Source organism: Vicugna pacos, chromosome 16 (assembly GCF_048564905.1).
Source record: "Vicugna pacos chromosome 16, VicPac4, whole genome shotgun sequence".
Classification (NCBI taxonomy): domain Eukaryota; kingdom Metazoa; phylum Chordata; class Mammalia; order Artiodactyla; family Camelidae; genus Vicugna; species Vicugna pacos.
In genome coordinates this window covers 13,643,250-13,655,016 of record NC_133002.1, presented here as the reverse complement: position 1 = coordinate 13,655,016, position 11,767 = coordinate 13,643,250, and the positions used below count along the sequence as shown (strand labels likewise).

The following is an 11,767-nucleotide window of genomic DNA, read 5'->3' as shown; positions in this document are numbered from 1 at the left end:
AGGGTTTGAAGAAGGCAGGTGTGGGGCAAGGCTGGGGAAAGGCTTTCTCTTGCAGTTAAACTGGTGCGTGAATTGAAGCAGTGCCTCCTGTGGGGATGTGGATCTGAGGATTTCATGGCCTCCACTCTACCGAGGGGAAGAATGGACTGAGACTGTAAAGAACAGGAACAACAGGCTTGTCTGCTCTCTTCTCCCACGCTACACCTTGCTCTCTGTCCTCAGGACTCGGATGCAGGGCAAGGGAGTGAGACACAGGAAGATGCAGGCAGACTCCAGCCCCAGGGGAAACGCCACTTACTTAGTCTCTTCAGAGATGAGTACTTGCTGGGGTGGGTCTTCACCGCAGACTCGTAGGACGGGGGCAGGTGGGCCAAGTTCTGGAAGGAGCGGGAGAAGGAGAGGTCATAGGGTTCAGTGGCCGATGTCAGGATGTTGTTCATCCGAGGCTTCTCTGCAAAAGAAGGGAGGGGTCATCGCGTTAGTGAGGACAAAGGCTGGGGCAGGCGGGAGGGAAGAAGCATCCGAGTTCCAGCTCTCGTTCCCATCCTGTTCCCTGAACCCCTGTGCTAGGACACAGGTGGTGCTGGTGACTCAGTTTCTTTCATGTTCAGCTCCACTGGCCAGCAAGCCTGGGGGCAGGTGCTATTTAGCTGCACTGGCCATGATGGGCCACGAGACCCTTCCTTGATGGCAAACTGTTTTTTCCAGTACATCACTGAGCTGTCTGGTGAAAATGTAAGCCTGATGGAGCTGAGGGAGGGTCATAAAATCATCTATTTCAGTTTGAAAGTTGTATCCCTTCCCTAATTGCTTTAGGCAGACTAGCTCCCAGGCTCAGAAAAATCTGAGTTAGAAGGAGAGGAGTGACCAATCTTGTCTACCTAGCCATAGGACTGGGTCCAAGACCCAGCTCCACTGAGACTCCAACCCACTGTCCTTAAAGTTATTTCACCTCTCATACCACCCCTTCAACCTTTGGCTTCTCCAAGCCCTGCACCTGACAAGCCACTGTGAGCTACAAAGTCATTGCCTCTTATTCCGACTCCTTCCTCTGAAGTCCCCTTAGCCATCTCTGTGCTGCTGGAGGGAAGAATGTAGGCAGAATGCCTAGCACATCATCCCCTTTTCTCCCTCCATCCCTCAAGATAGAGTCTTTACATACGAAAGTCTGAAGAGAAAGAAAGGATAGTTGTTCAACGCCAGACCTGGGGAGGAGAAGTAAGGAAGACGTGGAGGAAAAGACCAAAGAGAGACAAGGTGAATGATTAATGAGGTGAATGAGCTGGGCTGGGCTCTGGGGGCCAGATTAAGAAGGGAGTTGGGGCTGAGGGAGAGGAGATGCAGGTATGGGTGAGGGAGTGGCCGTGATGATGGGGGACATAAAGGAATGAAGATCCACGGCAGGAAGACAAGCATGCCTTGGTGCTTGGCTGACTTGAGGCACAGCAAGAAGTCAACAGATATTGCTGAGGAAACAATGGTACCATTCCCAGAAATGAGGCGGCTGAGTGGCTCTCCCATCGTCCCTCCATCCTCTTAGTTTGGGACACCCAAAAAAGGGCAGGCTCTAGCTTTAGACAAATGTATCAGAGGACTGTGGCTCCCCATGCCTCTTGGCCAAAAGAGTGCTGTGAACTATGAGACAAGGAGAAGCACTCCTGGGCTTAGTCCAAGGGCAACCTCAATACGGGGAACGCCTTGCTTCTCTATCCATTCCTGCCTTCACTGGCCCCCCACCACCACTGGGGATGGAGCCAGGGGAGCCCAGCCAGCGAGCTGGTGTTCATGCCAGCTCAGTACATATGTGAGGGGGTGGGGGACACTCTACCTCCGTGAGCGATCAGAACATGCTGTACAGAAAAGCCTGTCTGGCATGGATGGGGACAGATGCCAGGAAGTAAAGTAGGCAGGAAGCTGGGAGCACTGCTACCCAGAGCTGGGTCAGAGCCGCAGCCCTGTAGCTCTTGTTTCTACACTTTGGGCCATGCTGGAGAAGAGTGAACGTCCCTCTGCTTGTTGGCATCAGACTCCCACTGAGGGCGGCACTCAGCTCACCCCCTTCCAAAGGCAACATTTCTGGATGTTCTTACTCCTCACTGTTCTCCAAAACATACCACTGAGCCAAGGCTGGCCCGTCCTTGCTTCCTGTCTCCACCACATCTGCCCCTACCCCCTTGCTCATGCTCTCTCTCCTATTGCAATGCCCTTTCTTACTCTTCCTTTGTCCAGATTCTCCTTTCCCTCAAGACTCTTTGCTGTGACAGTGTCACATCTCTTCAGCCTGGAGTGCTATCTGGTCCTCATCCCCTATTGCTCTTCCAGTCAGTGCCACCCCGTTTAGTGTCTATGTGGCCTCTCGTCATTTGACCGGAGCTGGTCTTGTTGATCTCCAAAGATGGCAATCTCCTTAAGACCACAAGTCTTGCTTCCCAATTTTTCTGATGCCTTCATAGTGCTTGACCCCAAGTAAGGATCCAATTAATGTTCATTGGCTAATCAAGTAGACACAGGCCACCTCCTCTCTTGATAGTCGTTCTGCCAGCTCCTGGGAAAAGTGAAACATCCAAGGGAGGAATACAGAGGAAACCCTGCTTCCACTAGGCTGTGAGCTGTTCACGGGCAGGGACCCAGTCTCAGCTTCCCTCATCTCTCCACACCAGGTGGAAAAGAAAATAGGAAGAGGAGGAGGGAAGAATGGTTCCTCCCTTTGTATCCAAGAGACTGTGCTTGTGTTGGCTTCTCCCGGGGAAACCAGCTCATAGTTGTTCTTTCAGAATGTTCCTGAGTGAGCGCAGTGCTCCTCGCTTGCCTTTTCTGGCTTCTCTTCCTGCTGCTGCTTCATCACCATGGGCTTCCCCCAGGCTCTCTGCTTCTGCCTTCTGCTTTTCTCTTTCAGCCTTCTTGCACAGATTGCCCCTACTCCCAGGGCTTCTGTTACTGCTCCCAAAGCATAACTTACATCTTCAGCTGCCATCTCCCTCCAGACTTCATATCTGCATTTCTAACTGCCTGTTGAGTGATTTTTCTTGCAAATCCTTTTGTTATATGTGACTCTAGGTGACCAGATCCAAACTCACCATCAATAGCTCCATCCCTAGGACACTGGCTGCTTTCCTGATTTCTTAGAGTGTGTTAATAAGACCCTTCATTCTTCTAATGGATCATGGCTCTCCATCTTACTCATAATCGACTCTTATCAGCCATAGTCAGTTAGTAACTGAGTCCTCCCAATTCTTTCTCCAAAATGTTTCATATCTGAACCCCTCTCTCTATGCTCACTGTCAGCATCACCACTTCTATCAGTTTCTTTTAACTCATCTCTGATTTCTCCCAGTTCTAATTCTTCTTAGACCTCTCAGCCTGAAATGTCTTATTAAACTGTTGCCTTCATCTCATATTTCTACCAGAAGCCTAGCACTGGAAGGGAACATCAAAATAGTCCACTTTTTTCCTCTGAATTATAATGCTGAAGCAGAGCGTAATCTGATATGAGCGTGGTGGGTCTCTCTGCCAGATGAACTGCAGAATTTATCTTTGTTTTGAGCTTCTCTCTCACTAAACTTTAATGACATTTCCACTCTTTCACAGCAAAGAGAGAAGAATGACTGATAGTTCCCAATTTACATGACTGTCTAATGTGCTATCACGTTTTGAGCATGTACCAAAAATATTTTCCCACTGCAGTTCCAAATGTTAAGTTACAATCGGGGTGGGGAGGCTGTAAAAACCTAAGGGAAGATCGTGGTTTTGTAACACTTTGGCACTATTCTGACACAACTGTCGTCTGCAACTTTCAGTTTCTGCCCCTGCTTAGAGGCCAACGCACAAATTATTCAGTTTGGTTTTGAGTTTTATCACATCGTAATTAGTTTGGGGAAGACTGATAAAGTTTTCTACATCTCGTATCATTCCTAAATGGTACCGCAAGTAGCCTTGGGCGAAGGAGAGTGTTCACTCTTTGCTGTGGACATGGAATTTATGGCTGCAAGAAGTGATCTAGGTTGCAGATGATATGGGTTAGGAAAGGGGCTTACTCTTCCCCTTTCATGGTGGAAGATCACTCTGTAATCAAAGACAGACACTCAGGGGACAATGGTCTACAAGTGAGAGTGAGGCATGGTGGCCCTGCAGCAGGGAGGCACCTGGCTCCTTACACCTCCTTCACTTCAGTGAGCCAGTGCCCAGATGTTTGATGCCCTGATAGGCATCAGTAGTTAGGGTAGAGCCACTTTGAATGAGGATGGAATGCAGAACACTCTCAGTCATCTCTCACCATGTGTAGGGGTCTGGGTGGCGCTGCTTAAAATCGGATGGTTATACTGATGATCACCTGAAAATCACAGAAAAGAAATTTTTAAAGAAGAATTCAGAAATTCCATGATCTCTCCAACACAGCAGCACCTCTCTTGACCTCTGCTGTGCTTCTCTGAGACAAAGGAAACACTTCTAAAATGTCTGGGTCTTTGGATGCCCTAGAAACATGAAGGGCAGGGCCCTTCCTCTGCTGTTCGTGTCTCTCTCCTTCTGCATCAGAGCTTCCTCCATCACCATGGTGACCCACCCACATCAGTGGATCTGGCTGACCAGCAGTAGAGGCTTTTTGGGGGTGGAGGTGGGTGGAGGAGAAAAGGATGGAGAGTAGGGGGCCTTTGGCAAATATACATACGTAGGGTAGAGGATTGAGCAAAAGAATGAGATCTTTTGTTGGGGAAGGGGGTTAGCCAGGAAGAGGATGCTCTAACTTAAGGTGCTTACACCTTATGAAGCTCTGATTTGTCCCGGGTCTTTATACACAGGTGTCTGGGTGCATCCTGAGATGTGACAAGCTGTCTTGAACTGTCTACTACCTGGGATCTGGAGCCCTGGGTTCTAGGCTCTGTCCTGCCTGTAAGTGGCACAGCCCAATATTTCCAAATCATTTGTTTTAGTTAATAATGGAAAAAGTCCACCTAGATTGAACAAGCCACAAAATTAATAGTCATACTTACTAAAGCCAGGAGTTCAAGGCATTCTAAGGGCTTCTAAAACTGCATGAAGATTTGGCTTACCACTAAAGCACAGGTCAACGTTGTATTATTGCTTCAATTCAATGTTATATTTTTGTTTTTTGTTGGTGCATGCATCTTATTTCAACTAAAGCAAGGGAAAGAGGAGGCAAGAGGTCTTAGCTTTAACTTATCTAAACCATGGGTCACAGCCCTGCCATCCTCTCAGGGCTAGATCTGCTTTCATTCCCTACCCTTGGCACTATACATGCTGGCTACTCATTCTCAAGCTCCTTCACTAGATCCCTTTTTCTTTTCTGTTCTCTGAATACCACTGCTCCATAAGGCTTAGGTGTCTTTACAAAGACTTGGGCCTTACCTTCTTGTCCGAATTGATAAGTCTCAAGTCTATACCCCTAGCATGAGGTACGTCTCATCCGCAGGGTTAGATTTTAAACTGCTTATGGGCATCCCGGTGAAATGCCTGCTCTTAGTCCAAACCATTAAGTCCCAAAGTGAGCTCATCATTTTGTTCATCAGTGCTCAAGCGCTGTCCATGGTACTAATGTTCCGTGGGCTCACCATTTCCCTCCCTTTATCCTCCATATCCAGTGAGTCCCCAAATCCTGTTCCTGTGGCCATCCCCTAAATCTAGGCCCATAGTATATCTTTTTGTCCAGGTTTCTCTTAGCTCGAGTCTCAGGCCATTTCCAAGACAAATCATCCCGTGTACTCACTCCTACCAGACAAAATTTCCCATACCAATGGAATTATTATATCATTCTTTTGATTTAAACCAGGGTCTTTCAATAGTCATGGACACTATCCAGTGAGGTGTGGGTTTGGGTAGTAAGCCAGCATTTCTCACATGAAGATATTCTCCCTTCCCAAAACAGAATATTAAGTTATATCCAGGGAAAAACCATTTGCCAAACACTGAATCAGTTCAACCCCAGACTGGATTTAAGCCAGAAGAGAGAATCCAGAAAGAGAGGTAAAGGGAAGATAGATTTGTTCTGCCTGTCTTCCAGAGACAAGGAGAAAGCCAGTTTCATTGCTTTTGGTTGTTTTTGTTATTTTTTTGGTTTATTTATTTTTAAGCAATATGGCGGCGTCAAATAAACAGTTGCAGGAAATGGGAGAACCCAGGTTAAATGGTGGAGAGTGGCAATTAGAGATAGACTTCTCATCTTCCATTTCAGAATCTAGGTGTCACCAGGAAAGGGAGATGACTCCGGTTCACTTAATAATTCTTGGTAACCAGTTGTGCTCCAGGCTCTGTGCTAAACACATTCACATACATTTTTTTAAACTAATCCTCACAATGATTTTCATGTGAATAATATATATTATTGGCCTACCAGATTCCAGAGACTGTAAAAAAAAAATCTTCAATATCTCATTTGAAGCAGTTCTTTTTTTTTTTTTCCAGGTGACTTTACAAACAGGATAAATGTCTTGAATTTAGTTATTTTGTTTACAAGTGCAGTGCTTTTCCTTTTGTTTGAATCTCACTTCAGATGTTTTGCTAACGTTTGATTTTTTTCCTACATTGGCATTAAGGGAAAAAATGTAAAGTAAAGAAATGGAAATTAAAAGTCCTAAAATAACCATTATGACACTTTGCTATTTTCTTTGTCTCCCTCCCCCATAAATTACTACGTGTATGTTTACATACACACACACACATGCACATGTGATACTGCAGTGAATAACCATTTGTATTTCTCATTTTGCACAAGTGAGACTCAAGAGTACAATACTTAACATGGAGAAAAATATGGTAATTTGATCCTCACACTTGTACAAAATAACAAATGCATGAGAAACAACCTAAATTTTCATACATATATGTACATACACACACAGAGATAAATATGTGTAGTTTCCACATATGTAAGTAAGCATATACTGCTTTTAATCTGTTTCCTTTATACTTAATGGACAATGCATCTTGAATATATTTTCATGTTTTAAAATGGTCTTTTATATGATTTCAGAGCCCTTTCTATAGAATAGTCTACTGTATGCTTCCAAATATAGTTTAAGCATAATGCTTATTTATGTATATAAACATTCCCCTATTAACCTATTAATGTGTATTTAGATTGTTTAAAAATTCAATGAATTTACACCAAACAACCTTGAACACACTTTTTCTCCATGTCTTATTTCTTTAGGCAAATAACTAAAAGCAGCGTTTCCTGGTCAGCACACTGCCAGTTGCCAGGCGATGTGATGAATTGGATTAATGGATTTCCTCATACTGAACTATTCGTCTATCCCTAGGAAATATCTTATTTGATTTTTGTGTCTTATTCTTTCATTACAACACTGGATTCCATTTGCATACATTTTATTTAATTCCTATGTATTCAGAAAGAAAATTTGCATTTTTGTGTGCTAACATGTCAGGATTTTGTATCAAGATAAGGATGTTGTGTAAGTGCCTAGGGTTCACTTTTCTGTATGCCTTGAAACTATTAACAGAGCACCTGAGATATCTGTTCTTTGGAAGTTTAAAGGAAAGCAATGATAAAAATGCCCGGTATCTTTTGGGGAGTCCTTCTGTTTGCGCTGTGGTAGAGGCTTGGCTCGTTATTTCGCTGCCTGCACAACAGCTTGGGGAGATGGATGCTGTTATCCTCAGCAGTTTAGCGTTAAGGAAACTGAGGTTTGAAGAGGTTGAGTAATTTGCCCAACAGGGGAAGCTGGGATGCAAATCCAGGCAGGCTGGCACTAGAACCCACATCCATAACCGTTCTGTACACGGCCTCTTGTGCTTGGCAGCATTTTCCTTGCATACTGATTCATTCACATTTTCTAATTCTAAATTCAGTTCGTAATTTCTATTTTTCTTAAATCCATTGAACATTGAAAACTTTATTGGCTTAAAACTGTAGCATTTCCTAAAAAAAAAAAAAACCCTCTCTATATGAAATTATATTCCTTTGCTCATTCTTAGTGTTCTGGGTTAATATTTTCTGGATTAGCAATTTATTCACATTATTTTTCTTTTTCAAAGAACTACCTCTTTTCCCCTAGATGTTTTGTATTTACATTTAAGTCCATGATCCATTTAGAGTTCCTTTCTACATAAGGTGTGAGACTTGCGTTGAGGGTTTGTGGTTATTTGGTTTCTGTTTGCAGATCAGATGTTCAATTGCTTCAGCATCATATTTGGAAAAGGTTCTCTTTACATACTAGTTCTTTTTTTCCCCTTTAAATCATTATTTTATGCTTTTGGATTTGTTAATTTCTGCCTCCTAGTTTTCTCTGGTTTGGTTTGTTATCGTTTGCTGATTTTTGAGCTGGAATCTTTAGTCCACTTCTTTTTACTCTTTTCTGTCAATAACATAAGGTCTTTAGCTCTGCATTTGTCTCTGGCGCTATCCCACGAGCGTGATATGCAATATTCTTATTGCTGTTAAGTCCTAAATGATCTGTAATTACAGCCTTGATTTCCTCTCTGACCCAAGATTTCTTTAGCAAGTGTTGTCAAATTTCAAAGTGTTTGGGTTTGTTGGTTTGAACTTTCGCCATTAATTTTCTGTTTTATTGTATTGTGGTCAGGGAGCAGGGCCTGTACAATTTCTGCTTTTTGGAATTTATTGAGATTTCCTTTGTGGGCTAATATAGGATCAATTTTTGTGACTGTTTCATGAGTATGTAGAGAAAAGGTATATTTTCTTCTTGTAGAGTATGACATTGACATATATCTATTAAATCAGACACATGAAATGCATTATTCAGTTCCTCTCTACCCTAATTCATTCTTTGCCTACTTAATCTGTCAGAGACTGAGGGAGGTGGATCCAGGTCTCCTGCTACTGTTGTGTTCCTGTCATTTTCTCTTTCTATTTGTTATAGAATTGGTTTTATATATTTCATAGTTACCTTATTCAGCATAAAAACCTCATGGTGCTTATGTTTTCTTTGTGGCTTGTATCCTTTATCAACATCAAATAACCCTTTCTGTCTTATTTAATGCCTTTTTTTTTGCCTTTAAGTCCTCTTGATCTGATATTTATATTGCCAACCCAGCTTTCTCTTTGTTTGCATTTGCCTGATAAGCTTCACCTATCCTTTTATATCTAACCTTTCTGTGCCATGTTGTTTTATGCTTGTCTCTTGACAGAAACATACAATTTTAAGAACATTTACCTATGCAATTCGGCACATTCTGGGTTGCCTTGATAGCTAACAGGGAGTCCTCCTGCTCATAAGACTGTCCTGCCTCCTACAGTATAGGAAACTGTCCTCCTATCTCCCTGTTACAGTTGTGTGTATGTGATATGACCCCACTCCCCTCTACCCAGCTCAAATTCTAGCTCATGGTTGGCTTGACCAGGTGTGACTACCTCACTGGTCAAATACCTGGGCCAACTAGAGCTCCTTCTCCAGAAATTAGGAACCATTAAAAGAGAGAGATTTGATCTCTCTGCATGGCTGGCCCCATGACATGTAAACTAGGTAGCCATGGCTAGTCTTGTAGACTTGTAAGAGAGAAGGTCGGTCTTTAGGGACTGTGGCACATTGTATCTTACCACATGTTCGCCCCAAATCTTCCCATTTCCCCTATTAGATAGAATATCTTCTCCTTAAAACTGGAGGGCCTTTGTGACTGCCTCAATGAGCACCGTGCCACAGAAGTAATACTGTGTGCCTTCCACAGATAGGCTGCCAAACATCATAAGGGGTTCTCTCTCTTTCAGCACACTCAACCTTGAATCCCAGCCACCATACTGTAAGGAAGCCCAGGCCACGTGCAAAGGCTGCATCTAAGGGCTGACAGCTCCAGCTAAGGTAACCATAAACCACCAGCATCAACTACTAGACACGTGAGTGAGCAAGACTTCAGATGATTCCAGCCTCCAGACTTGTAGCTGCCCAAGTTAACACAGGTGGATCAGAGATGAGCTATACCCACTGAGCCTTGCCCAGATTGGAGATTTATAAGCAAAATAAATGTTGCCATTATTGGATGGTTTTCGAAAATTAAAATTTTTGGTTTGAGATCATTGTAGATTCACATGCAACTATAAGAAACCATACAGATATCTTGTACCCATAGCCAGTTTCCCGAGAGGTAACATTTTGCAAAACTATAGTACTGTATCAAAACCGGAATACTGTATTATCTGTCTGTGAGTCTATTTCTGTCCTGTATTTACGCTTTGTTTTTGTTTGTTTGTTTGTTTTTGTTTTTTAGATTCCACATATGAGCGATCTCATATGGTATTTTTCTTTCTCTTTCTGGCTTACTTCACTCAGAATGACATTCTCCAGGAGCATCCATGTTGCTGCAAATGGCATTATGTTGTCGGTTTTTATGGCTGAGTAGTATTCCATTGTATAAATATACCACCTCTTCTTTATCCAGTCACCTGTTGATGGACATTTAGGCTGTTTCCATGTTTTGGCTATTGTAAATAGTGCTGCTATGAACATTGGGGTGCAGGTGTCATCCTGAAGTAGATTTCCTTCTGGATACAAGCCCAGGAGTGGGATTCCTGGGTCATATGGTAAGTCTATTCCTAGTCTTTTGAGGAATCTCCACACTGTCTTCCATAGTGGCTGCACCAAACTGCATTCCCACCAGCAGTGTAGGAGGGTTCCCCTTTCTCCACAGCCTCTCCAGCATTTGTCATTTGTGGATTTTTGAACGACGGCCATTCTGACTGGTGTGAGGTGATACCTCATTGTAGTTTTGATTTGCATTTCTCTGATAATTAGTGATATTGAGCATTTTTTCAGGGGGGTGGAGGGTGGGAAGGGATAGACTGGGATTTCAAAATTGTAGAATAGATAAACAAGATTACACTGTATAGCACAGGGAAATATACACAAAATGTTATGATAACTCACAGAGAAAAAAATGTGACAATGAGTGTGTATATGTCCATGAATGACTGAAAAATTGTGCTGAACAGTGGAATTTGACACAACATTGTAAAATGATTATAAGTCAATAAAAAATGTTAAAAAAATAATAAAATAAAATAATAACAATAAAACTAAATTGAATTAGCAACATAAAAAGTAAAATATCATATATGTATTATATATAATGTGACATACATAATGCTTAGATGAGAAAAATAATATGGAGTATTTCTTTTTTCAAATATTTGTCATTGTAATCCCATAATTATAAGTTCCCATAGGGAAACAAAATCATTATAACATGAAAATTTCTCATTTATCCCCTTTTGATATTAAAAATATGAATAAAAATAGCAATAAAAATTTAAAAAAACCCGAGAATACTGACATTGATACAGTCAAGGTACAGAACACCTCCATCACTAGGCGGATTCCTCATGTTACCCTTTTAAAGCTGCACCCACTTCCTTTCTGCATTCCCCCGACATTAACCCCTAGCAACCCTTAACCTGTCCATCATTTCTATAATTTTGTCATTTTGAAAGTGTTATATGCATGGATTCATACAGTGTGTAACCTTTTGGACTGGATTTTTTTCATCAAGCATAGTTCTCTGGAGACTCATCCAGGAATTCATCAATAGTTGATTCTTTTGTTTTTTAATTTCAGAGTAGTAAATATTCTGTGGTATGGATGCACCACCATTTAACTATTCATCTGTTGAAGGACATCTGGCTTGTTTTTGGTTTTGTGATATTATGAATAGAGCTGCTATAAACATTCATGTGAAGGCTTATGTGTCCAAATAAGTCTTTATTTATCTGGGATAGATGCTTAGGAGTGCAGTTGCTGGACCATATAGTAGCTACGTTTTGTTTTTTAAGAACCTGCCAGGC

General features: G+C 42.3%; 1 protein-coding gene and 1 long non-coding RNA gene across 2 annotated transcripts in view; one reads left to right on the top strand and one right to left on the bottom strand.

The window, feature by feature from the left end:
- Nucleotides 1–10,343, top strand: part of LOC140686485 (uncharacterized) — a 36,490-nt gene extending 26,147 nt beyond the window's left edge. The window contains exons 2-3 of the long non-coding RNA XR_012060339.1: nt 9,701–9,791; nt 10,198–10,343. This is a non-coding gene — a long non-coding RNA (uncharacterized lncRNA). The remainder of the gene's footprint in view (nt 1–9,700; nt 9,792–10,197) is intronic.
- Nucleotides 1–11,767, bottom strand: part of SHISA6 (shisa family member 6) — a 227,078-nt gene that overhangs the window by 2,514 nt on the left and 212,797 nt on the right. Inside the window, exons 5-6 of the mRNA XM_072940757.1 lie at nt 4,274–4,330; nt 299–451 (exon numbers count right to left, since the gene is read on the bottom strand). Coding sequence (XP_072796858.1) covers nt 299–451; nt 4,274–4,330 — 210 coding nt within the window. The remainder of the gene's footprint in view (nt 1–298; nt 452–4,273; nt 4,331–11,767) is intronic.